Genomic DNA, 27,278 nt, shown 5'->3' on the forward strand with positions numbered 1-27,278 from the left:
GTCTTCACTGTTTGCTCGTTACATGATTTGCCTAATTGGTCCAGCAGACAGCGTATGTGCGGGTGTTACTTGTGCAGAAATCCACCTCTACTGTATTGTAATTCCTGCTGTTTCATCTCTGAGAGGAAACCTGAGATGGGTTACAGAGGAGGAATGCCCCCTGTCTTGGACAAAATATTTTGTCATGTCAGTGAGTGATCTTTTGTTTTGTTGCAACATCATAATTATTTTTTCATTAATTATTTTCTCTTTTTTCTTCAAAAATAGGTTTTAATGTTAATCCAATATTTCCTCCTGGGTTTAGTGATGCATCTCAAAATATTAGTGTCCAAAGCAATGATCAACAACCACATTTAAATGAACACAGCATTTCTGGAAAAACAGAGTACTTGGCTTTTCCAAAGCCATTTGAAAGTAACTCTCCAAAATGTAAAGATAACAAATGGTATGTATCATTGTTTGAAAAATATTGCATAAATTAATATCATGCATGCTTCTGCGTGTTCTTTTGATGATGGTAGTAAAGAAAAAAACATTCCTGCAGTTTCCAAAAATGGAAATGTTATTGGAGAAATGTTGTGACAATAAGGATATAGACAGGGTTGGGATGGGAATATGGAGTAAGAAGTCACTAACAAATAGGAACTTTCTTTGGAGTTTAATACATCAGATTCTCCAGTTGCAGTCTGGGCATGTTGCACCTGAAACTAATACCAAAACAGATTTTGACCTTCTGATTCAGACCTCCATCATTGTACAAGAGACATGGAAGTATTAACATTTGTGCAATTTGCAGATTCTCAATACTCGCATGTTGCTAGTGATTTGCTAGTGCTACTCGTGAGGGTTTAAACTAGATGGTTAGGGGTTTAGGTCCAAGAATAGAAAAGGTGCAAATGAGAAGTTCGGGGCAAATACTGTTGTAAAAGAAAATATTAGCAGACAGGACAGGCAGGGGCACAGCAGGGCTATTCTTTGGAAAGCGAACCAATGTCACATATGTGACCAGATGGCATCACATAAAGCAGGGGTCTCCAAACTATGGCCCGCAGGCCACATCCGGCCCGCAGGCGGGCTATTTAGTGGTTTCTGTGCAAGCGCAGTTTGAGATAGTGCGGAAACAGGCCCTTCGGTCCATCGAAGCGATGCCCGTGCGCACTAGCACTATCCTACACACACTCGGGACAAATTCAATTAACCTGCAAACGTGGAGTGTGGGAGGAAACCAGAGCACCCGGAGAAAACCCACGTAGGTACAAACTCCGTAGTCAGGATGGAACCCGGGTCTCTGGCGCTGTGAGGCAGCGACTCTACCGCTGCACCACCGTGCCACTGCTCCTGTGTTGCAAAGGCACGTTGTGCGGGGTGGTAGCGTGGGGTAGGGAGTGGAGCGAGGGGGTGGATGGGGGGGGGGGGGGGGGGGGGGAGGGGTGGGAGTTCTTTGGCTACATGGTCCCGTTCCAGGGCACCACACTGACCTGGACCCTTTACCGGCTCGTAAGAGATTAATCTTAGTCATTGCTATTTTCCTACCTACAGAACTATAATGCATGTCTGCTAAAGATATGAACATTCTAGCTTTTTATCATTCACAGAGTTTGTAAGAGTTATGAAAAAAATTGCTTCCGTGTGAGGTCACACGCATGACTCGCCATATTTGACCTCTAAACAAACATTGTCAGCATAACAAAAATTTCACTTGATAAACTTTGAAAAGAAATATGAATCATATATAGTACAAAATAATGTATCTGGAATGCTTTCAGAATCAGAAGAGATGTATTCCACAATTTTTCGTTTTTGTTTGGTCACACATGTGACTAAGAATTGGCCAGCAACAGAGAAAACAGAGGGGTTAAACTGCATATATTTTAATGCAAGAGGCTTAAAGTGGAAGGCCAACAAACACTGGGCATGGATTGGCTGGGATATTGTAGCTACATTTAAAAAAAAGCTAAGATGCTGCATGCGTGATAGGAGATACAAGTAAGAGAATGGTTGGGGTCCTTGATTATGTTGCCTGCTTTCCCGAGTAAATGTTATTTGGGGGGAGGGGGGAGTGCAAAGGGGAACTGGTTTACATGATGTACTGGGCTGCATCCGCAACTCTGATTTATTGCGGTCTTGAACAGGGTCTCGAACCGAAACGTCACTCCATGGATGTTGCCTCACCCACTGACTTTTTCTCCAGCATTATTGTCTACATCCTGACAAGATGCTTTCCATGGTGCATCCGTAGAAATTTGTAAGTGTCAGTGAAGACATTGGAATTGGAACAGAATTTGGAAGCGGGGTCAGGAGTGTATGGGGAGTGTAATGCCCTGAGGAGAGACTGGATAGACCAAGTTTGTTTTCTTTGGAGCAGAGAAGACTTCAATGAGTCTGGCATACAAAGACTCCAGTACACAAAGATGAGATGTATAGTTAAAGCCGGAGACCGTGGGTTTAAAGAAGAGGAGATTTAGAGTGGATTTAAGGGTGGAGAGTGGTTGAAGTCTTGACTATAGTGCCCAAGGATGTGAGGAGGCAGATACTCTCTCATAATAACTGTTTATTGATGAATTATTGTAATTTAATGGCAAAGAAGTCTTATGCCCAAGTACTGGGAAGTATAATAAGTAAGTATATGCGTACTTAATGGAAGCATGTACAGGGTGTTCTTAAGGGCCCACTTCTGTTCTGTATGACAGACAATTGGTACAGTCATGTTTTTATAAATGGCAGAGCAGGCTGGAAGATCTGAGTAGCCTGTGACTGTTCCTAATTGGTATATTCTTATTCATCTACCTGTGTATTTATCCCTCCTTAGTTATGGACTTTAATTTGATCTAATTTTTAAGCCAATATATGTTACAAATTTGTTAATTAAGTCCTTTTTCACATCACATTGGATCGTTTAAAAAAATCTAACAGTTGATCTTTTTTTAAATATAGGGCCCAGAAACAGGCTGGAGATGGAAGAGAGCAGAGCGAGATGGCATGGTTGAATGATACAAAAGATGGATTGATGCAATCACCTAGACAAGGGCAGCAACCTACTTCTCTATCACAAATGTGTGTAAACAATCCAAAGCAACAAACTCCAGGGAAAAATAGGAAGAATTTTGAAGAGGAATCCTTGGAAAGTTTTAGTAGTATGCCAGATCCAGTTGATCCGACAACTGTAACAAAAACATTTAAATCCAGAAAAGCCTCTGCACAGGCCAGTCTAGCATCAAAGGACAAAACTCCAAAAGGCAAAGGTAAAAAGGCCTTTCATCAGAAGAAACATCAAGAAATAAGTGAAGGTATTATGCTGTTGTTTGTTTCATAAGTACAGGTGCACAACCTTTTATCCGAAAGCCTTGGGACCAGACACTTTTCGTAATTCGGAATTTGTTGGTCTTCGGAATGGAAATTTTTTTGCGTAGATTTTAATGGCTGGCTCAGTGGTAGAGTGCTCGGCTCATATCCGCAAGGTCGCGAGTTTGCGCCTCGATCCCGGCAGTTCCTCGGTCGCGAGTTTGAGACTTCAATGTAGTTTTTTCTTGCAGAATAAATGTCTGTATGAAATGCAGTGTGTTGAATGAATTCCTGAATTTATAAATGTGACCGCAGCATTGAATCACCTCTCGCACTCATGTCACCCTAGCGGGGCTACATGCCCTTAGGCGGCCTAAGGCGACATTTTCACACTCTTATATCCGTGTGCAGCAGAGGCGACGTGCGTTTGGCGCCAAACGTGAGCTTTGGTGTGCAGACGACATCCTGGAAAAAATGTCCGGTTTCTTCCAGGTAGGCGATATACCCTCCCGGGCGATATACCCTCCACTTCTATTTTATGAAGGGGATTTAGTTCCCCTTTCTTCCAGGACCGACCGGAGGTTCCGCTGTCACGTCTGCGGGCCACCCTCGGTGAACGCTCACTCAACTTTGTCTTGGGATTCCTACTCTCCCGCGCAATGTAACCTCACCTTCTCTTTTATGAATGGGGATTTAGTTCCCCTTTCTTCGAGGACCGACCGGAGGTTCCGCTGTCACCTCTGCGGGCCGCCCTCGGTGAACGTCCTGTCTCCCTGTCCCTGGGATAGTAGGGGGCGATCAAACAGCACAATACCCCCCTCCCCCTCCAACTCCAGAGGAATCCGCTCCCCGATGGGCCGCTACGGCGACAAGTGGCAGTTCGCCCACAACCCGAGCTGCGCGACCCCAAGAACAAGACGTACCTTGCACACCATCAGCTTCTGCCCATACGGGGAGCGTGTTCCTCTGGAGTTGGAGCGGGGCTGGGCTGGAGTTGCTGATCTGGGATCTCCGTGCTTGCAATGGGCCTGGGGGTCGGTGTCCCGATGAGGGGGCTGTGGGCGAACTGCCACTTGTCGCCGTAGCAGCCCATCGGGGAACGGCTTCTGGTGGTCCTGATGTCTCCGGCCAGTTTGCAGTTTTCCTCTGGAGTTGGAACGGGGCTGGGCTGCTGCTGGCTGTGGGTCTCTGGGATCTCCGTGCTTGCAGTGGGCCTGGGGGTCGGTGTCCCGTTGGTCCTGACGTCTCCGGTGACTGGCACTGACCTGCTAGCATTGCCGACATGAAGACAGTGCAAAGCCCCCGCGGCGGTGCAATGGGCGGGGAGCTGGAGAGGGGAGGGAAGGGGTCACACACATGGCCGGGAAGCAGAGGGGTGTAGGTGGGGTGAAACTGAAGGGAGCGACAATCTGCTGCTGCCTGCCCGCTGAGTTAAAAAGTTCCCACGCAAGACTCACGCGCTACCGTGGGAACTTTTTAACTCAGTGGGCAGGCAGCAGCATATTGTCAATTATTAACCCTCCCGCGCAATATACCCTCACCTTCCCTTTTATGAATGGGGATTTAGTTCCCCTTTCTTCGAGGACCGACCGGACGTTCCGCTGTCACCTCTGCGGGCCGCCCTCGGTGAACGTTTTCAAGGACCTTTCTTCAAGGACCGAAAAAATGTCCGCTATTCGGAGGTTTTCGTTATTTGGATCTTCGGATAAAAGGTTGTGCACCTGTACTATGTTTGTTGTTAGTAGTAGATGGATATCTTTTTCTGAATTATGGAGTAGAAAATCGAGTATATGCTTCGGCAGAGTCAAATCTCATGCATGTGTTAGAATGGACAATAACCAAGTCAAACGCCTTTTAGGTTTTAATAAAATTCTTTACATCTTTTGCATGTGTTTAACTCACAAGAGTAATTTTCGTGCCAGTTTACTTTATTGGTCCCCTTCCTATATTAGGTGGTCAAATATTTCATCTATCTTAGATGAGAGTGAAAGTGGTCTAATTTGTTTGAGAATGTAAATCCAGTAAGCTGGAGGAAAGAAACATCTTGCTTTGGACTCCTCTCGCTTTCTTCAATTTAAAGGTGTCGCCATGAGCATTCCTATGGCTCCCAGTTCCTGCCTTTTGTTGGTCACATTAAACAGTCCTTGTTCCAAACATACATTGGCACCATCCCCCAACTCTTTCTCCGCCACATGGACTGCATCAGGGCAGCCTCCTGTACCCGAGTGGAACACATTAATTTCATTAACTTTGCCGCTGTCTTCCACCCTACCCTCAAATGGACTGTTTCTGACACCTTTTTTGATCTCTCTGTCTCTATCACAGTGGACAGAATATTGACCGTTGTCTACTATAAACCCACTGACTCCCACAGTTATCTAGACTACACTTCCTCCCACATTTGTCTTGCAAAGACCCTATCCTCTGCTCTTTATTTCTCTGTCTCCACCACATCCGCTCCCAATATGAGGCTTTCCATTCTAGGACATTTGAGATGTCCTCTTTAGTAAATATGGATTTCCCCCCGCTGTCATAGTTGGATCCTTCGCCTGTGTCAGTGTGCCTTGGTTCTGATCTCGCTTCCCCACCCCCACAGATGAAACTAGGATAGAGTTCACCTGGTCCTTGCCTTTCACCCCATCAGCCTCCAAATCCAACACATCATTTTTTCAACGCCTTCAGCATGATCACACCACAAGCCAAGTCTTTCCATCCCCATCCCTTTCTGCAGAGCCCACTCTCCACGACCCAAGCCACCTCCTCCCCAGGTACTTTCCACAGCAACCACAAGAGATGTGATACCTGTCCCTATACCTCCTCCCTCATATCCATTCAAGGAGCCCAGCAATCCTTCCAGGTAAGACAGAGGTTCATATGTACCTCCTCTGACCTCATCTGCTGCATTTGTTGCTCCTGATGTGACCTCCTTTACATCGGCCATACCAAGCGTAGACTAAGTGACCATTTTGTCAAACACTCGTGGCGCAGTTGCGTAGTGGTAGAGCTGCTACCTTACAGCATCAGAGACCTGGGTTCGATCGTTTGCCTTGGGTGCTGGCTGTACAGAATTTGTATGTTCTCCATGACACCGTGGGTTTTCCTCCAAGTGCTCCGACTTTATCCCACTGTCCAAAAACATGCACTTTTGTAGGTTAATTGTCTAGTGACAATTCTAAATTGTCCGTAGTGTGTAGGATAGAACTAGTGTATGGGTGTTGGTCGGTGGGCCGAAGGGCTATTTTCACACACTATCTCAAGACTAAACTAAACTTGTGCTCGGTCACCCATGGCCTACTGGATCTCTCGTTGCCAACCATTGTAACTCCCCTTCCCTTTCCCATTCTGCTCTTTCTGTGTTGGGTGTCCACCATTGCCAAAGTGAGGCCACATGCAAACTTGAGAAACAGCACCTTGAGTTCATCTTAGGAACTTTACAACCCAACAGCATGAACATTGAAGTGTCCAATTTTAGGTATCTAACCTGTAAACACTCTCACCCACCCTCCCCACCGCCGCTTTTCCCAGTACACCAATTTTTCTCGTCCCCTTCACCTGTATTCCTTATTTGTGTTCACATCTCACGCATCTTTGTCATATTTCCTTCTCTCAATTTTTTTGCTTTTTCATCTCTGGCTTTTGTCCAAGCATACACAAATCAACACCCTCCTCCCCCCTTCACTTGTATCTATCACTTGTCAGACTTTGATTCACCCTCACCTCTCTTCCAGCTTCCCCCCCACACACCACTACTGCAATGTCTGAAGAAGGGTCCCAACCCAAACATTACCTATCCATATTCTTCAAAGATGCCGCCTGACCGCTGTGTTATTCCAGCACTTTGTTTTTTTCTGTAAACCAGCATCTGCAGTTCACCGTGTCAACTTCTAGCTTATATTGGCGATAACTATTTATTATAAGAAAACAGCTCAAATCGTAGTAAAGCAATTTAAACAAAATTACGCAACAAAATAGCTGAATTCACTTAAGCTAGCGTTTATTTACCTTTTGTTTGTTTTAAGACGAACATTGATGCAGTGCAAAATAGTTTTATGAAATGAGAAGAGTCAAGCTTTGCAAATATTTATGTAAAAATTAGTGTTTTATAATTAGGTCAACATCAAATTCACTTGCAGATTTTAGCTACAGAAATTCCATATTATGGATGTTGACAGCAACCTAATTATCCCATAAAGAGAAAAATACCACTGATAGTTGCACAGTCCTATTAAACACCACCAAAACTAAATTTCAAAAAGCATAAATTACTGAGCCCAAATTCTATAATAAATACTATATTGTGCCATTTATGTCTTAAAAAACACACGTTGCCTTTCATTGTTAAACGAGAGCATTTTTCTGTTAGGTTTTGAATCTGCAAGCATTTCCAGTGCTAGTGATTGTTGCGGAGAAAAAGTTTGTCACTCCACACAGACAGAAGAGGTTTTGAAACCTAAAACCTCGAGTACAACCAAAGATGAATTGCAAGAAAAGTCAAAACAAAAGAAATCAGGTGATCTCTCCTCTGGTATGTTATTATGATAGGACATCTGGTATGGTTCATGTTTCTTTTATTCATATTTCTATATTCCCTATCTGTGTAAACCATTTTCTCGTGTATATAGTAAAATGAAACTCTTGGTGATATTTTTAACGATTATGACATATTATGACATATTAAAAATGATCAGTTTTGTTCAGTGTTCCCAGTTTAAAAATTCATTTTATTACGTGTCATGAGACCCTCTAGTTTGTTTCCCCTTCCCCCCCCCAATGAAACAAGGATATTAATTAACAGATTAATTGAATTGGAAAGTGGTAATACCCTTATGATTTTCCTTTCCCTTTTGCCGTTCACTTCATGCGTCCAAATATTACACTGTTGGGATGAGAAGTGGCCATATGGAACCTGTGAATTCAAATTTGCATCCAGTTAAGTTACAGTCCCCCAAGTTAAGTGAACCAGCAAAGAATATTCTATCAAAAGAAAATTCATAAAATGGAGCTGGTGCTGCTTTCGTTTGGATTTCATTTCCTGTTTATTTTAAGCCAAAAGTTGGAGACCATTTTTTAAGGCACGATTGGGGCGGTATAGTGGCACAGGTGTAGAGTTGCAGCCTTACAGAGCTAGAGACTAGGATTTGATTCTGACCTCGGGTGCTGTCTGTACTGTGTTTGTATGTTCTTCCTGTGACCACATTGGTTTTCTGCGGGTGGTCTGGTTTTCTACCTCATTCCATAATCATACAGGTTTGTGGGTTAATTGGCTTCTGTAAATTATCCCTTGTGTGTAGGATAGTGTTAGTTTATGTGTGATTGCTGGTCAGCGCGGACTCGTTAAAGGCCCTTGTTCCATTACAGTATCTCTAAAGTAAAGAATGCCAAATGAAATTGATTAAAGATGGAATAAAATATGGAAAATTAAATATGGAGTTATGGTTATATAAGATGAGGACTTGAAGACAGCAATACGACTTTGCATTTAAAAATGAAAATGGAAATCAGAGCTGCTCTTAGTTGAATTTTGTGAGCCTAGGCTTCTAATTTGCAAAAAGCAATATAGATTAAATATTACAATGTTAAAGAACTATATCCATTTGTAATTTTTTTCTGTTCAATAATTTGATATTTAACAGTAACTCCTTTCAGAGAGTGGCTATCCTTTCATGCAAAAAGTTAATTCTGTCGGCCTGATGATTCTATTCACGTTTGTCTAGACTAACTAAGATTTTATATTTGTCACGGTAATGCTGAGGACAAATTTTAATTTTGCCATGTTATCAGTTAGTTGTCTTATTGCACTTCCTTCATACTAACATGTGTATCTAGCTAATTTGAAATATTTTAGTTAATTTCAAATTTAAGTGTATTTAATTTAGCATCTGATTTATGCATGATGTGCATATGAAATTGAACTAACTGGGCACTTATTATAAAATTGGGGGGAAAGGTTAGCTTGAATGTTACTAGATGCTTGTTTGTATGCAGGTAGGAAATGTGTATTACCAGTGGTACACTTGGAAAGTGTTCCTTAATGAATATTTTAAAACAATAATAAAAACATTATTTCCTGTTGCTGCACAATTTTCAAAATGAACACAGTTGAGGTTAATTTTGTGTGTGCATGTAATGTTTCTAGTTTTCTTTTGCTTCTACATCTCTTTCTGCACTGCAGTATTTTTTCCATTAAGTACATGGTATTTAGTATAAATTACTACCTGTCTGTCCCCCTTTCCTACAGCACACACAAGGGGAGCACTGCTCAAATCTAACAGAAATGCATGCAGTGAAGCACCAGGTAATTTAACTTTTAAGCAAATAACTGACAAATGTAGCTGCTTTTGGCTGTGGTGTGTTCTGTTTTTGTTTGTAGTTAAGCTGTTTCCTAATAAGTTTGTTCAATGGATACATTTCAGCTCACATGAAAGCACTATTTTCTCTATAACTAGCTGTTCATTTTTAAAATGTGAGATGAAATTGATTTCTAATTTTGCTTGAAGTGTTTGAGAAAGTAACAAAATCAGCATTGGATACTGCCAATTCTTGGTATTAATTCTTGCTCCATTAAAACAATAATTAATTGTCTAAGATAAGGATGTCATTAACATAAACAACATTTATTGTCCATCCTTGATCATCCATGGTAATGAGCCACTGCCTTAACCCTCTGTAATATGTGTGGTGATGGGCTCACCACACATCACTGCGGTGAAGGTTCAGCAAATGGAAATGTAATTATGTCAACGCTAGTTATTGCAGTAAATCTATCAGATAATTTCAAGTTATTGAATTGTTTGAAGATGTGCACTTTCTCCACTGCTAAACATCTATTAATTAGCATTGAATACTAAAGATACAGCTCAAGAGTAGACCGTTATGGAAAGGATTTTATTTGTTTGGGGGAGACCTATTGAGAAGAAATGCTGCATTTGCTGGAAATCTTGAAATTTAAAAATCTGTAAATGTGTAATAGGGCATGAAGTATCTGAACTGACTATTCCAATGAAAGATCATTGATGTGAAAAATTAACTGTTTTGCTTTTAAAAAAAAAAAAGCAACCATTGGTTTCAAACTTCAAAATTTGAATGACAAAATTAGATATTGTGGATAACTTTGAACAATAGATTCTTTAATGTTTTTTATTTATTTTTAACTAATTCAGTGAAATTCTGATTACTCTTGTTGCAGAAACTGGTGGTGACTTTTCACTTTTTGAAGCTCTACGTGATAATATCTACTCTGAAGTAGCAACTTTAATTTCTCAGAATGAATCAAGGCCCCATTTTCTCATTGAGCTTTTCCATGAGCTTCAGTTACTTAATACTGATTATCTTCGCCAGCGGGCTCTCTATGTTTTACAGGTACAACATATTTAAATGATGAAGCCCATATTAGGATTGTAATACCCAATTCTCTCTAAAAACAATGTTTTTCATTGCAGGATGTAGTAACACAACATCTTTCAGAGAAGAGCTGTAAAGGAGGAGGGCATGCATTATCACAGAGTTCACCTGTGTGGATGATATGCAATTCAGAACTGACTCCGAGTGAAAGCCTGGCCACAAGTGATGATGAGGTTAGTATTTTTCTCTGATGTACTGAGTCAGCTTTGCAAAGTTTGACAGAACTAAACAACATGATGTGGTGTTGGTTTCGAAAGGACTTTTCAAATTCTATGCTCAAATTTAGAAATCTGGCTCTGGATTACAGATATCAAAATTATATGGCAATGTGTTTTTTATTGAACCCCTTGGTGATGGTGAAAACATTTTTCAAAAATCTATATGAACTGTATAGTTTCATTTGGGCTTGACCACTGGATCTCTGTTTGCTTTACCATTTAAAATAAGAATTCGAGAGCTGAAAGCCTCAACACAAAAATATGCAATTGTTAGTGAAATGTTTAAAATTGGAAATGTGTATCTGGCTCGAATTGAAGAAATACAGATCTTTACGAATTGCAGAACCTGCACAGTGAGGGGAAGGACCTGGGTGTGGATGAGTTTGAAAATAGGATTGGGAAATTTGATCTGTTCGATCAGTCAGCAGAAAATTTATGAGCAAACAGAATGTACAAATTAGGTTATAGGCAACAGATGATTTAATTTATATAGAATTGAAAATGGGAAGCTTGTTCGTGAGCAATGGAATGATTAAATCGGGAAAGATGTTTTAAAGATGAATGTTTCATTGAATCGTTCACAGTTGATACCATATTGGGAAAAAATGAAGATCATCAACAGAAAATGTAATAAGGGAAAAACATGAATGAATCGAAGAAAATATGGGAAACATAAATGCAGTTGGCAACCAAAAATTTGTTTAAAAAATAAGGACATGGCTGCTTTGTTAATGAGTGCATAGCAGATAATCTTGATGCATTAAAGAAAGAAAATGTTGCTTGGATGCTTCATGACATTAGTCAGCAATGTAGTCTCCACTGCAGGGATGAATGAAAAGCAAGCAAAATGGAAATAAATGATTGTGATATTAGATTAGATTAGATTAGATTTCCTTTATTGTCATTCAGACCTTTCGGTCTGAACGAAATGCTGTTGCCTGCAGCCATACATGTAATAATAACAACACACAATAAACACAAATTAACATCCACCACAGTGAGTTCACCAAACACCTCCTCACTGTGATGGAGGCAAAAGTCTTAGAGTTACTGTCTCTTCCCTCCTCTTCTCCCTCTGCGCCGAGGCGATACCCCACCGGGTGATGGTATCAGTCCCGCGGTTCAAGCTCCGCGGCCCGGGGGTGGTCGAAGCTGCCGCCCTCCAGTCCAGCGGACGCAGCTGTTGCAACGGGAGCTCCGGAAAACAGGCACCAGCCTGTGACCTGCGAGCTCCCGACGTTGTCATCCACTGGCCCGCTGCCGAGCCCCGGATCCAGGTCTCAGCCGCCAGAGAACCGTCTCCGCCCCGCACCGGGCCGCCCACACGGCAGCGTCTCAGCCCCGCACCGGGCTGCCCCCACGGGAGCACCTTCCAGCCGGGAGCCGGTCCGCCCTCACCGGAGCGCCTTCCAGCCGGTAGCCAGGCCACCCACACGGCAGCGTCTCAGCCCCGCACCAGGCTGCCCCCACGGGAGCGCCTTCCAGCCGGGACCCAGGCCGCTCACACGGGAGCGCCTTCCAGCTGGTAGCCGTGCCGCCCGCACGGGAGTGTCTCAGCCCCACGCCGTCCGCCCTCACCGGAGCGCCGAGTCGTGCCGCTGCCCGGACGTCGCCACAGCTCGAAGACGGCCAGCCTCGCGTTGGTGAGTCCTGGCTGGCTCTACCTCCGGACCCTCGAGGTCAGTCGCAGGTTGGAGGCCGCCAGCTCCGCCATTAGGCCTCAGCGCAGACGGGGGAACAGAAGGGGGATACGACAAAAAAGTCGCATTCCCCCGAAGGGAGAGACAGAAAGCCCTGTTTCACCCCCCCCCCCCCCCCCCCCACACACATAACACACATATTTCAACAGACCCGAAAACCGCTTGACCCAGAGTTCCTTCAGCAGTTTTTTTTGTTGGTCCAGATTCTCGCATTTGCAGTTTCTTGCATCTCCTGAAAAAAATAATCAATTTTGTCTTTCCACAGTTGCTGCCTGACCAGTTGAGTGCTCCCAGCATTTTCTGTTTTTATTTCAGGCTTTTGGCGTCAGCCATTTTTGGTTTTCAGCTCTTGAATTCTATTTGTTGCTTGGACAAATGCAGTAACCCATATTTAGAGTCAGAGTGATACAGTGTGGAAACAGGCCCTTCAGCCCAACTCGCCCACACCGGCCAACAATGTCCCAGCTACCCGAGTCCCATTTGCCTGCGCTTGGTCCATAACCCTCCAAACCTATCCTATCCATGTCCCTGTCCAAATGTTTCTTTAACGATGGTATAGTCCCAGCCTCGACTACCTCTGGCAGCTTGTTCCATACACCAACCACCCTTTACCTAGTAAGATCTCAGACAATTAGATAATTGAACTGTTTTGATCTGCTATGAGTGGCGAAATGCCCTGGCCATGCCCTCATCTTGCTCTACCATTAGGAAGACATTAAACGAGCTGGAGAACCGTTACCTTGAGGTTCCACAATAGCCTCCTCCGTCAAACATTGGGCTCTTGAGCCACACTGTGGCTCAGTGGTAGAGTTGCTGCCTTACTGCTCCAGAGCCCCAGATTTGATCCTGACTATGGGTGACATCTGTACAGAATTTGTACATTCTCCATGTGACCGTGTGGCTTTGTTCCAGGTGCTCCGGTTTCCTACCACTTTCCGAATATGTGCAGATTTGTAGGTGAGACACGAGTCTGACAAATGGTCTCAACCCGAAACGTCAAATATTACTTTTCTGTGTGACCTGCTGAGTTACTCCAGTTTTTTGTCTATCTTCGGTTTAAACCAGCAGTTCCTTCCCACAGATTTGTAGGTTAATTGGCTTCTGTAAATTATTTCGAGGGTGTAGGATAGAATCAGTTTATGGGTGGTCACTGATTGGCATGGATTTCAGGCTGCATCTCTAAACTAAGCTAAATTTAAAAAAAAAACAATCACAACCCTCCCATAGACAAGGTCTTTATATAGGCAGCATCCATCGGCTTGCACCATATGGTCTGGTTACCCAGTGTAACTGATAATTTATTGTAATATTGTCTACTGTATATATATTTGTTACTAGACCAAGTGGGACCTGTTGGGTCCCTGTCACATGGGAGGGCTTGGTCCCCCAACGCAACCCGTTCCTCCAACGTAATATTCAACCACTCACCCATAGCCCTCATGGGAGGCCTGGTCCCCTAACGCAATATTCCATCACTCACCCGTTCCCCCAACGCAACCCGTTCCCCCAATGCAATATTACACCACTCACCCATAGCCCCCAACTGTGCAGGGGCTGCACATTTCGCCTTATTCGCCCTCCCTCATTTTAAACTTTAAAAAAAATTCAGTGTACTGTGACTTTCAGAAAAATACATTTGCACCTGCTAGAGCTAGCTGGACTCAGTGTACTTGGGTAGCAAATATGTTGCGAGCAGGGCTACAATCCCATCGTGTGATGTCAGAGCTGTAAGCACAGGGAAGAATATTTTCTCAAATTGGGGCTTTGTAAATCTAAAAATGTCAATAACTTGTAAAATATAATATCAATCTGAGCGAAACTTGACACAAAACAACCACAGGACAATTGTGATTAAGGCGGTGCAAACATTTTAGCACTATCGTGTATCATTTTGGCGTAATTTGACGACATCACTGAATCAGAGAGCACAAACATGCACTCACGCATAGAAACAAACAAGATGAGAGTCTTAGTAATATAATATAATATATACTAGACTAAGTGGGACCCGTTGAGTCCCTGTCACACGGGAGGCCTGATCCCCCAACGCAACCCGTTCCCCATTTCTTGTGCTGGCAGCCTGGCGGGACTGACTATGCTGAGATTGCAACAATGTAGCATTGTGAAGTCAAAGCTGGAGATATAGCTGGAGAGTGAAGACATTTTTCTCAAATATTGACTTTTTAAGCTTAAAAAAAGTAAAATTACTTGGATATATACATATACTTTTATACTTGGATAATATTACTTGGATGTGGAATATAACATCAATTTGTACAAAACTTTATACGAACGACCATGGGACAAAGGTGGGTGAGGTGGTGCAAAGATTTTCGCGCTATTGTGTACCATTTTGGCGTAGTTCCTGGAGATCGCACACGGACAGACGTCCAAACATGCCGAGAGTTTTAGTAATATACTAGACCAAGTGGGACCCATTGGGTCTCGTCCCCTCAAAGCGCGGTCGCGGGGGGCCTGCGGCGTCAGACGCACACTAACCAACACACACACACACACACACACACTAACCACCACCCCCCCTCCCCCCACACACACACTAACCACCACCCTTGATATATTAATTAGAGGGAGAGGGAGAGAGGGCAGTGGCAGAGAAGGTGAGCAGAGCAGGTGGGGCAGAGGGAGCGAGGGGGGCAGAGAGGGAGGAGAGTAGAGTTTGAGGGGTGGGCAGAGGCGCGGCGTCACAGGGGAGGGCTGGTTCCTGCAATACTCCCTCACTCCAGCTCCAGGCTCTGCTTCTGCCCAGGTCCAGTCGCCGGGCACGGCCTGCGGCAACAACCTCCCCACCATGCGCCGACCCGGGGCGAGTACAGGGCCCTACTTGCTCGTTCTTTTTGCGTCTTTTGAATATCCGGGGGGTGGGGGGAGGAGTGGCCGGGGGGGGGGGGGGGGTGACGTCACTCGCAGCGCGAGGAAGACAGTGCGCAGAGCAGACCCATTGTGAGGTCATCAACGAAAGACAGTCGCTTTTCAATTCAAAGTTTTGTCAGATTTTTGAACATTTTCAGTAATAACTCGAGAAATAAAGCATGAAATTTTCAGATAAGTAGATTTTGGACTACCGGAAAATGTCTACCGGAATATGTTAAAATGTTACTGTTACCGTGTCGTTTTTTTTGAGAAGATGTGGTTATACGCAGACAAGTAAACGCACACACACACACACACACACACACACACACACACACGCGCGCGCGCACGATCAGACATTTAATAGTTATATGATATGTTATAGATAGATAAATGTTGTGTTAATGTGCCTGTAAGGCTGCAGCAAGTAAGAATTTAATTGTTCCTTTAACAATCTTGATTGACATTGTTATTCTAATCTTATGTCGCATGTACATAGTTTCAATGATCACATAGTGTTTGTAATAAGGTAAAATATCTAGGGCATTTTATTACAGAACAAATGACAGATGATGAGGATATTTATAGGCTACGACGCATGCTGTATGTACAGGCGAATATTCTCTTGCGTACGTTTGGTGCGTGTGCAGATGTGGTGAAAATGTCGTTGTTTGCGGAGCATATTGCACACCACTCTATACTGCGCACCTGTGGTCGAACTATGGAAAGACAAGTTTGCAGAGACTAAAGGTGGCATATAATGATGCCATGAGAACACTGCTAAGGAAACCTAGATGGTGTAGTGCTAGTAACATGTTTGTGGCTGCACGAGTCAGTACTTTAGAAGCTATCCTAAGAAATCATATGTATAAATTCATCTGCAGGATAAAGGACTAAAAATGTAATTATTGTGGCCTTGTCAAACATAAGGTTTAACACCACACGTTACGAATCCCAGTTGTGGAGACACTGGTATCGTTGGCTCGTTGTAGGACATTGATCATTTTATTCTGGATTTTAATTCATGTATTGTATTTTTTTTAGATTTATATAATTTATGATGCTTTTATAAGTGATATACTAAGGTTTTATATGTACTTTATGATGTTATGTTTATGTTTTTTAATATGCAATGCATTTTTATGTAATGTCCCTTGTCTGGACCTTGAGTCCGAAATAAAGTTTATTATTATTAGCTACAATATGGATATCTTTCATTTCTTTCTTGTAAAATGTAGGAGACATACGACAAGGCTATTGAGCAACAGACTCTTATAGAAATTCAACAGAGTGGAAATACAGAGTGCATAGAATCTTTGGATATTGCCAGTTCATTGTCTACTTCCTCTAATTTAGAACCATTTGCCAATGATGATCTAGGTAAATTTATTTTCTTGCTTTTTATATAAATTTATCCAGATTTGTATTAATATCTTCATTTAAATATATATTTTTTTAACTATATGTGCTAAAATAGATTAGTTTTCCACTGAACCTATGTTACAACATGTGCTTTTTATGCACACAGGTAATACAGTCATACACTTAGACAAGGCTCTATCCCGGATAAAAGAGTATGAACGAATGAAATTTGATGTTGAAAATAATCAAATTACAGGTGGCTGCACCAATGCCATCGATTGTGCTGACGGTAATCTGGAAAAAAATATATAATCAATATCGAACGAAAAATGTCATGCACTAATGTCTTATTTCATAAGTTAAGTTGACAGTTGGTAAATTACTAGAATTTAAAAAAGCTTTTTCAGCCAATGAATGAAAAATAAATTTTGATAATATGTTAGGTAGTATCTGCAGAAAGTGAAACAATTTCAAGTTAAAGACATTTTATTAGAACTGATGTTCGAAATCAAACGTTTAGAACATTAGATTGAGAACCTCTTGTCATGTGAGCATATGGGGAATTATACTGCCCAATTTGACCTTTCTTGCTAAGGTGACAATACCAAAAGACAACTGTGAAGTTAGAGGACAAACCGTGCAATTTGACAAGTTCTGCAAATCCATAGCAGAAAATGTCTTTTTTTATTTTTTTTTTTATTTATTTTTTTTTTAAAGCACAGAGGATAAGGGAGTGAATGCCAGAGTTTGAGAAACTTACTGCTGAAAATTCAGCTGCTAATGTTGGAGTAATTAAGATGGAATATATGCAAGAGGCCTGAAGTGGAGGAATGCAAAGTTAATTGATGTTTTTGGACTGTGGAGTGGAAATGAAAAGGGTAAAGTGATTTGAATGCGAGGATAGATAAAAATGCTGGAGAAACTCAGCGGATGAGGCAGCATCTATGGAGCGAAGGAAATAGGCGACGTTTCGGGTTGAGACTCTTCTTCAGACTGCGAGGATGTGAATTTGTCAATTGAGTTGTGAATGAATCCAGGGGTCCATGTGATTAACCACAAATATGTGTTTGTGAAGCTTGGTTCCAGGAGGGAGCTGCAAATCAGGTTTGTGAAGAATAAAGAAGAGCAGAAACAAGGAACTGCAGATGCTGGTTTACAAAAGAAGACGCAGAATGCTGGAGTAGCTCAGCTGCAGATGCTGCCTGACCCGCTGAGCTACTCCAGCACTCTGTCTTCTTGTGAAGAATAAAGATTGGAACCAGGAATCTGTTGGAATGTCCATTTCAAAGCAGACAAGCTGAGGCAGTATAACGAAGGGGTCATTAAGGGGGGAAAAAAACCAGAATTGCTGAAAGGATTCTGCCAACCAAGCAGCATCTGTAGAAATAAACCAGACAGTTTTTCAAGTCACTGCTACTTCCTCAGAACTTATTTTCTGTTCAGCAATGTTATGGAATTTGGAAGTAATGATCTAAACAACTTGTAATTGGAAACCCAACTCAGTTAAGACTAATGGTAGGGCCATCTGACAATTTAAAGATGATGTGTGGGATTGAGTATGAAAGTGGTGAGATGTAATTACGCAAGCAGCCTGCACGTGTCTATATGAACATTGGTTCAGGGTTGTTACCTCAGGAAGCAAATAAAGCAGATTTTGTCCAGATATCATCTGAAAATAATTATTTAATTTGTATTGCTGTGTTTATTTGCAACTGCAGATCTAAGCTGTTTTATTTGCATTATTAATTCAGGTGGATTTGCAGCTGAAAACAGTTATGTAATGGATCACATCACTGATGCTTCTGACATTAATGGCCCCCGCATCGACACTCAACAACTGGACAAGCAAATAAAGGCCATCATGACAGAAGTAATTCCATTTCTGAAGGTGCGATGCAGGTGTTGCTGTCAGCAGTGAAAAAGCTGATATTAATAGTTCATTTGTTTACAGAGCATCGATTTTACTTTTAAACTGTTTTTGTCAAATTAGATATTTAGATGACACCCTTAAAATTGCATATTTGGAAATTATATAACTAAATATCGTATTTGTTAACCAAGAGAAGTATTGATTTTATGCTGCAAAATTTCTTACAAAAGTTCATTTATTTAACCTTCATGCATGATCAAGGCTTTGTTCAAATAGAGTCTATTGTGATACACTTTTGGAGAACATATGTGAGCATTTGGCACGTGCCCTCCATAATGTTTGGGACAAAGACTCATTTATTTAATTGCCTCTGTACTCCACAATTTGAGATTTGTAAGAAAAAAAATCACATGTGGTTGAAGTACACATTTTATTAAAGGGGATTTTTATACATTTTGGTTTCACCATGTAGAATTTACAGCTGTGTGTAAACATAGTCCCGTTCCCCCCCCCTCCATTTCAGGGCACCATAATGTTTGGAACACATGGCTTCACAGGCCTTAATAATTGTTCAGGAGTGTTTAAATGCCTCCTTAATGCAGGTGTAAGAGAGCTTGCAGCACCTCGTCTTTCCTCCAGTCTTTCCATCACCTTTGGAAACTTTTATTGCTGTTTATCGACATGAGGACCAAAGTTGTGAAAATGAAAGTCAAACAAGCTATTATGAGACTGAGAAACAAGAATAAAACTGTTAGAGACATCAGCCAAATCTTAGGCTAACCAAAATCAACTGTTTGGAACATCATTAAGAAGAAAGAGAGCACTGGTGAACTTATTAAAAGCAAAGGGACTGGCAGGCCAAGGAAGACCTCCACAACTGATGACAGAAGAATTCTCTATATAATTAATAAAAATCCCCCAACGCCTGTCAAACAGATCAGAAACACTCTTCTGGAATCGGGTGTGGATTTATCAATGACCACTGTCCGCAGAAGACTTCATGAACAGAAATACAGAGACTACACTGCAAGATACAAACCACTGGTTAACCGCAAAAATAGGATGGCCAGGTTACAGTTTGCTAAGAAGTACTTAGAAGAGCAACCACAGTTCTGGAAAAAGATTTTGTGGACAGATGAGACGAAGATTAACATATCAGAGTGATGGCAAGAGCAAAGTATGGAGAAGAGAAGGAAATGCCCAAGATCCAAAGCACACCACCTCATCTGTGAAACACGGTGGTGAGAAAACTGAAGGAGACTAGCCCCCAAAACAAGCATAAGCTAAAGATGGCTGCAATACAGGCCTGGCAGAGCATCACCTGAGAAGACACCCAGCAACTGGTGATGTCCATGAATCGCAGACTTCAAGCAGACGTTGCATACAAAGGATATGCAACAAAATACTAAACATGACTACTTTCATTTACATGACTTTGCTGTGCCCCAAACATTATGGTGCCCTGAAATGGGTGGACTATGTATAAACACTGCTGTCATTTCTACTTGGTGAAACCACAATGTATAAAAATGGCCTTTATTAAAATCTGAGGATGTGCACTTTAATCACATGTGATTTTTTTTTAAATATTACAAATCACAAATTGTGGAGTACAGAGGCAAATAAATAAATGATGGGTCTTTGTCCCTAACATTATGGAGGGCACTGCAGGAGGCTTGATTTTCTAATGATAGGCAAGCTACCTTAGTGTGCAGAATTGCTCCCAGAAACACACTCCTGAGAGGAGGCTGGTTGCTGGAAGTTCATTGTTCAACTCAGGAAATTAACTCAATTACCTAAATGACCAGCTAATCTCACCTGGTGCTGATTGTTGGGTAAATCCTTCTTGAATAGAAACAATTCAAAAAAATATTCCGATGAAAATTTTTATATTTCCACACAATATTTTTTCAGCTCCCACTTTCTTGCCCACTTAATTTCCCTTTTTTTTTGTATTCTCTGTGCTCTCAGCTTAATTTCCCATCCTGACAAGTGCTACCAGTAAATAGATTATACCAGCCCCCCTCATCAATGTGTCAATATTAAAGGTTTAAGGTTAGCTGTTGCTTCAGCAGTAATCCTTATGAAGTTGTCCAGAAACAGGCTGCCTGCTTGAAAATGACCATTTTAGCCCTACTCACAGTTTACCAATATTTCACCAATCATCTGGCCATGGAATAGTAAACCTTTTTGTTTTGGAAAGCTGTACAATGTAAAGCGCCTTGAGTATTCTAGAAAGGCGCTATATAAATCCCATCCATAATTATTATTATTATTTACTGCCTTTTGCAAATCCAAAGGAACTACATCTACTAAGGAGTCTGAAGAAGGGTTTCGGCCCGAAACGTTGCCTATTTCCTTCGCTCCATAGACGCTGAGTTTCTCCAGCATTTTTGTCTACATCTACTAAGGTTCCGTATCTTCTCTCCTAGATCTCAAAAAAATTAGAATGACAATCATTATTTATTATTTCAAAGCCTCATGATCAGGCAAACACAACATGGTTCTTGATTCTGTGTTCTGGGGCCTTAGCTAATTGATCTGTAGTTTACTATTTTCGTCAATTATTGACAGTTAGATTTTCTGTCTTTTACCATATTAAGATTGTTTGGGCATTTTTAACCCTACTCATTTCAGTTTTTACCCTGATATACTATTTACCTTAGAAGTGATTTATTACAATCACTTTTCTGGCACGTTTTTAATTCAAATTTATTGTTATTTCTTCTTCCTCTATTTTGATTTTTCCAGCTTCTGCCACCATGTTTACTTGAGCTGCACTTTCTTATTATGTACTTGTTGAAGACCAAACTATTTTTATCTACTTATTGCTAAGTTATACTCTAGCAACTTTGTCATTTGTTAGTTTTTACAACCCTTCCAGTGTTTAACTTTCTTAGGCCACATTAAGCACTTTAATTCTGCCACCAAACAATGACTCTTCACTTTTATCTGGCTATCATGCGTCTACGTAAATTGTAAACTCACTTCATTTAGATAATTCCCTTACTCTCTGTGGTTTGATTCAATTTCTTCTTTCAGAATTTGACATTTCCTTCTTTCAATTATCACACGCAGAATGAATCATTCACATTGGAAAAACGGATCGTAATTTTTTCATAATATTAACAATATCAACAAGTTAGCAACCTGTCATAGCCTGCACTTCATCTCCAAACATTATTACTTGGAGCCAGCATTATCATGCTGCTCTCTCTTGCCTTAAATCTCTTTGCTTCTTCGAATGACTCTTTTCTCAATTATCTCAGATATTCCGATACTGACAAAGATGCTGAAGAAACAAATATAAATTGCTTTGACGGCAGTTTCTTAATTCCTTGAAATGGAGCTGCTCCCGTGGACTTGACCATGTAACGTCTGATTCTAGAAAGTTAATTTTTGCTGGTTAAAAAGTTGACCAGAATAAACCAATGTGGTTGTGAACAGAAGTGGACAGTGCACAGTGGGACAGGAAGGGAGTACATATTTTAAGAGGAAAACTACATAAATAGCAGTTTTTTTTGTCAGCTTGGATGGGGGAAAAAGAACATCTACAAAAGGTTAATGACTTATTTTTTGCCTTCATAGGCAGAATGGAGTGATAGGGAAGAAGAAAATGGGTTAGAAGGGAAAAGAATGAATCGCCAGTTGCAGCTGAACTATGCATGAACCTAATTATCAAAAGTATAAAAATATGTTCTACGTTTGGTTGATTCTTTTAGGAACACATGGATGATGTGTGCTCCCTACAGTTACTAACTACTATTGGCTGCATGGTGTTGGCACTTACACAACAGAATGATGAAAGCAAGGAATTTGTCAAGTTCTTTCATAAACAGCTTGGTGCCATACTTCAGGTTTGTACTGTACTGAATTTTTTGTTTATTTTTATACATGTGTATGTTAATTGGGTGTTTGGAGAATCGTACAGCATCAAAGCAGGCCCTTTGGCACAATTTCTCCATTCCAACATAGTTTTAGTTTTATTGTTATGTCACGTGTACAGTTTGTTTTGCATGCTACCCAATCAGATAATATTATACATCAAGTCAAACTCAAGTACAATAGGAAGAGCAAATACATAGTCCAGAATATAGTTCTCAGCAATGTAACGCACCAGTTGCATAGGTTCCCCATCTAAGCAAGTCCCATTTGCCTGCATTTGACCATATCCTTCTAAACCTTTCCTACCCATGTATTGTACCTGCCTCAATTATGAATTGCTTCAATATGATAAGATTTAACCTATTTGAAAGGGAGGTGAAATTGGATATGTCGTGTAAGAAGATACTGCAGATGCTGGTGTAAACCGAACATAGACACTAAAAGCTGAAGTAACTCAGCGGGACAGGCAGCATCTCTGGAGAGAAGGTATGGGTGTCGTTTAACACCTGAGCAAAGAGGACTACCGAGGCATGAGGGAGGAGCTGGCAAAGATTGACAGGTTAAGAGAGTGGGCAACGATGTGGCAGATGAAATTCACTATAACAAGGCGCAGAGTCATGCATTTGGGTAATAAGAATAATGGCATAAATTATTTTCTAAATGGAGAGAGAATCCAGAGATTGATGGTGAAAGGGACTTGGGAATGTTGGTGCACGACTCCCAAAAAGTTCATTTGCAAGTTGAATCGGTTGTAAGGAAGGCAAATTCAATGCTAGAATTTATATCGAGGACTGGAATACAAAAACAGACTTAATGCTGAGGCTCTATAAGGCGCTGGTCAAGGCGTATTTGGAGTACTGTGAGCACATTTGGGCCCCATATCTGAGGAAGGATGTGTTGAGAGGGTCCAGAAGAGGTTTACGAGAATGATTCCAGGAATGAATGGGGGAAGGAGTTGACTGAAAGTATTCTGTGTGATTTGGTGAAGTCTTGCCATAAATTACAATGTGAAATGAGTTAGAGGAAGGATATGTGATCCAAATAGATGCATTAATGCAATGCATATGGTTAAAAAATAGGTATAATTGCTAACTAAGTAGTGTCGTTTAGAAAATCTATAGAAAAGGCAGGGAAACTTAAAAAATGAGAATCAGCAATATTGATAAAGACTTATTTCCTCTTGTAGCAAGACAGAATTTCAATAAAGTTGATCAGGACACGTGTTTAGACGTTAATATTTCTGAGTTTTTTTATATGAGCAGGCAAACATTTTGTTATAGATGTAATAAATAAAGATTTGTTATCCCAGTTTATATTATCCACATGATGTGATGCTGCTACTGTACTGTTATTATAAAATCAACACTTTTACTTATCAGTATTGCTATTGCTATAGTGTATTTTCGTAGGTTTTATTTTTTTATGGCTTTCAATAGATTTCTGGCATGTTAGAAACATAGAAAATAGGTGCAGGAGGAGGCCATTCGGCCCTTCGAGCCAGCACTGCCATTCATTGCGATCATGGCTGATCGTCTACAATCAATAACCCGTGCCTGCCTTCTCCCCATATCCCTTGATTCCACTAGCCCCTAGAGCTCTATCTAACTCTCTTAAATCCATCCAGTGATTTGGCCTCCACTGCCCTCTGGCAGAGAATTCCACAAATTCACAACTCTGGGTGAAAAAGTTTCTTCTCACCTCAGTCTTAAATGGCCTCCCCTTTATTCTGAGACTGTGGCTCCTGGTTCTGGACTCACCCAACATTGGGAACATTTTTCCTGCATCTAGCTTGTCCAGTCCTTTTATAATTTTATATGTTTCTGTAAGATATCCCCTCGTCCTTCTAAACTCCAGTGAATACAAGCCCAATATGATGATATGAGGTAAAATGGTACACCAGCAGGTAAATGTGCCAGGATTTATTAAAATGTCTGAGGCGCTGTATTAGCTCATTCCTGTGGCTCCATTCTGTAATTGAAGCTTTGACTTTGTCCAAATAGGACTCTCTGGCTAAGTTTGCTGGTCGTAAACTCAAGGAATGTGGGGAGGATTTGCTGGTTGAGATTTCAGAGATCCTATTCAATGAACTTGCATTCTTTAGACTCATGCAAGACCTAGATAACAGTAGTGTGGCAGCAAAACAAAGATGCAAAAGAAGACTGAAAGAAGTGGCATCTTTTAAACATCGTTATACAACAGAGGTATGGTAATATGTTTAATACAAAGTTTTACAAATATTGTCTTAATTTGCGATTGTAAATTTTGTTGACTCTTTGGAGCAATTTTAACAAAAACAATATTTTTTGTTGACTGTCATGGTGATGCAGCAATTAATGCTGTTGCCTCAATTTCTAAGCAACTGGGTGCAGCCTGACATGTGCTGACAGGTTAATTAGCTACTATAAATTACCCTATAATGAACATAAGTGGCAGACGAATCAATGGTGAGTTGGGAAGTATAAAAATTAAAAATTATGACTGACGGAATTGCTCCGCTAGGAGCTGGCCTAGACCTAATGGACTGATAGACTGCCTCCTGTCATGCTTAAATAAAAACTTCTGAATAGCAATAAGATTGTAAAACAGACTGCTGTGAACTGACAACATTGGAATATTGAGGAAGTTCATTATGAGATGCAATTTCTTCAATGCTACAGTTGAATTTTCAGGATTGTTTTGTAAATGTGAGAATATATCCTGTTGCTGGAAATTACTTGCACCAAGCATGTGAAGGACAGATTAGTCAATTGGGAGTTTGATGATAAAATTATTTAATGCATTCTTGTTCTGAAATTTCTTACTAAATAGGAGAAGGCACATTTCAAAGAGGATGATTCCTCTGCAGAAGAGCTTGAAGATGAAGACAAAGTAAGTATGAATGTTTTCCAAGACAATGGGAGGTCTGGATAGATTCTGCAATTGCTCTGTTGCTCTACTCTTTTATGGGGGTTTTTTAACTGAGTTTCGTTGAAATAATAAATTCATGTCTGGTCATTGCATTTTCGCAAATTGCTTCGGATACCTGTTTTTCTCCCAAGCTACCATGAAATAATACACAAAGTTCATTTTGGAAGCTTTTGCTTTAAATTATTTCTTACGTCTTTAACGTTATTCCAGGTTTATATGCTCCCAGTTTATGTTTATTTTGTTCTAATTATTTTTATTTTGTAGGATAAGGATGAAAGTGAGATTGCTATTGCAGATAATCTCAAAGCAAATGAATCTGTTGAAGCCGAGAAGTTAATGAAAAGTGGATTGTCGGACAGAGAGGATGATGATGCTGAAAGTGAACTCATGACTGCTAAATGCGTCTCCATCAGTAAGAAATGTTGTGGCTGGGCTTATGGAATTTTAAAACAATTTTTGTATGACTTGCATAACATTGAAATATTAAATTCTTTGTATGAGAAATCTATGTGTTATTCTCGAGATGCCGTAGAAATTTGTGCTTTATGTGTACAAACGATATTTTCCCCTTCCAATTGAAATTTAATCTATCAAAGAATTGAAATAAAAAATTCTGTGATTGAGTCAAACAGCACAAAAACAGATCCTTCGGGACAACTTTTGTGAAAGGGAGATCTTGCCTGAGAAACCTGTTGGAATTATTTGAGGAAGTAAATAGCATGATAGAGAAACAATAGTCAGAGGATGTGGTTTACCAGGATTTTCAGGTGGCCTTGGATAAGGTACCGCACGTGAGGCTGCTAAAAAAAGATGAGAGCTCATGGTATCAGGGGGAAGATACCAACATTGATAGTAGGTTGGTTGGACGGCAGACGGCAAAGTGGCAATAAAGTGGGCTTTTTATGGTTGGCTGCCAGTGACTAGCGGTGTTCCGCAGGGGTCATTGCTGGGGTCGCCACTCTTAACACTGTTGTCCACTTAACATCCTTATCATTTGGATGAGGGGATTGAAGGCTTTGTGGTCAAGTTTGAAGATGATACGAAGGTGGGTAGAGGGCCAGGTTGTCTAGAGAAAACAGGGACACTGCATAAGGACTTAGACAGATTGGGAGATTGGGCAAATAAGTGGCAGATGGAATACAGTGTAGCAAAGTGTGGAGTCATGCATTTTGGTAGTAGGAATAAGCGTATAAACTATTTTCTAAATGGAAAGAATTCAGAAACCAAAGGAGAGCATCCGTAGTCAGGATCGAACCCGGGTCTCTGGCGCTGTGTCACCGTTCTGCCCTATTTTGGAGTTTTTGATTCATTGAAAGATACCCCATGGAAACGGGCCCTTCGGCCTACCAAGTCTATGCCGATCATGAATCACCCATTCACACTAATTCTGTGCTATCCCACTTTCACATTCACTCTCTGCACACAAGGGGCAGTTAACCTCCAAACTTGCATGTCTTTGGGATGTGGGAGGAAACTGGAGCACCTGGAGGAAACCTATGTAGTCAGGAAGAACATGTAAACTCCACACAGACAACACCCAAGGTCAGGGTGGAACCCAGTTCTCTGGCAGTGAGGCAGCAGCTCTACCAGCTGCACCACTGTGCCGCCCAATTCAACAAAAATTACATCCTTGAATAGAACCCAAAAAAGTCTGAATCTGATTGACTAAGCTTCAAAACTTGCATGGCTCTGGCCATGATTAATGAATGACAAAGTAAAAAAATTATCAAATGTGTTTTCAATTTAAAAAGACAAATGACAATATTCTTGTTTATTGGAACC

General features: G+C 41.1%; 1 protein-coding gene across 12 annotated transcripts in view; it reads left to right on the plus strand.

Annotated features, from left to right (window-relative positions):
- The window catches only part of pcm1 (pericentriolar material 1), a 100,781-nt gene that overhangs the window by 59,339 nt on the left and 14,164 nt on the right, over positions 1 to 27,278 (plus strand). For 3 of the 12 annotated variants that reach the window (XM_033029502.1, XM_033029557.1, XM_033029510.1), the window contains 13 exons: positions 268 to 445; positions 2,935 to 3,287; positions 7,646 to 7,807; positions 9,521 to 9,577; positions 10,469 to 10,641; positions 10,722 to 10,856; positions 16,711 to 16,852; positions 17,001 to 17,123; positions 18,586 to 18,722; positions 22,427 to 22,561; positions 24,590 to 24,790; positions 25,398 to 25,457; positions 25,761 to 25,908. In XM_033029502.1, the coding sequence (XP_032885393.1) occupies positions 268 to 445; positions 2,935 to 3,287; positions 7,646 to 7,807; positions 9,521 to 9,577; positions 10,469 to 10,641; positions 10,722 to 10,856; positions 16,711 to 16,852; positions 17,001 to 17,123; positions 18,586 to 18,722; positions 22,427 to 22,561; positions 24,590 to 24,790; positions 25,398 to 25,457; positions 25,761 to 25,908 (2,004 nt within the window). The remainder of the gene's footprint in view (positions 1 to 267; positions 446 to 2,934; positions 3,288 to 7,645; positions 7,808 to 9,520; positions 9,578 to 10,468; positions 10,642 to 10,721; positions 10,857 to 16,710; positions 16,853 to 17,000; positions 17,124 to 18,585; positions 18,723 to 22,426; positions 22,562 to 24,589; positions 24,791 to 25,397; positions 25,458 to 25,760; positions 25,909 to 27,278) is intronic. The other 9 variants (XM_033029536.1, XM_033029567.1, XM_033029543.1 and 6 more) reach the window with 5 other exon arrangements.

The sequence above is a fragment of the Amblyraja radiata genome, chromosome 1 (assembly GCF_010909765.2).
Source record: "Amblyraja radiata isolate CabotCenter1 chromosome 1, sAmbRad1.1.pri, whole genome shotgun sequence".
NCBI classification, from domain to species: Eukaryota; Metazoa; Chordata; class Chondrichthyes; order Rajiformes; family Rajidae; genus Amblyraja; species Amblyraja radiata.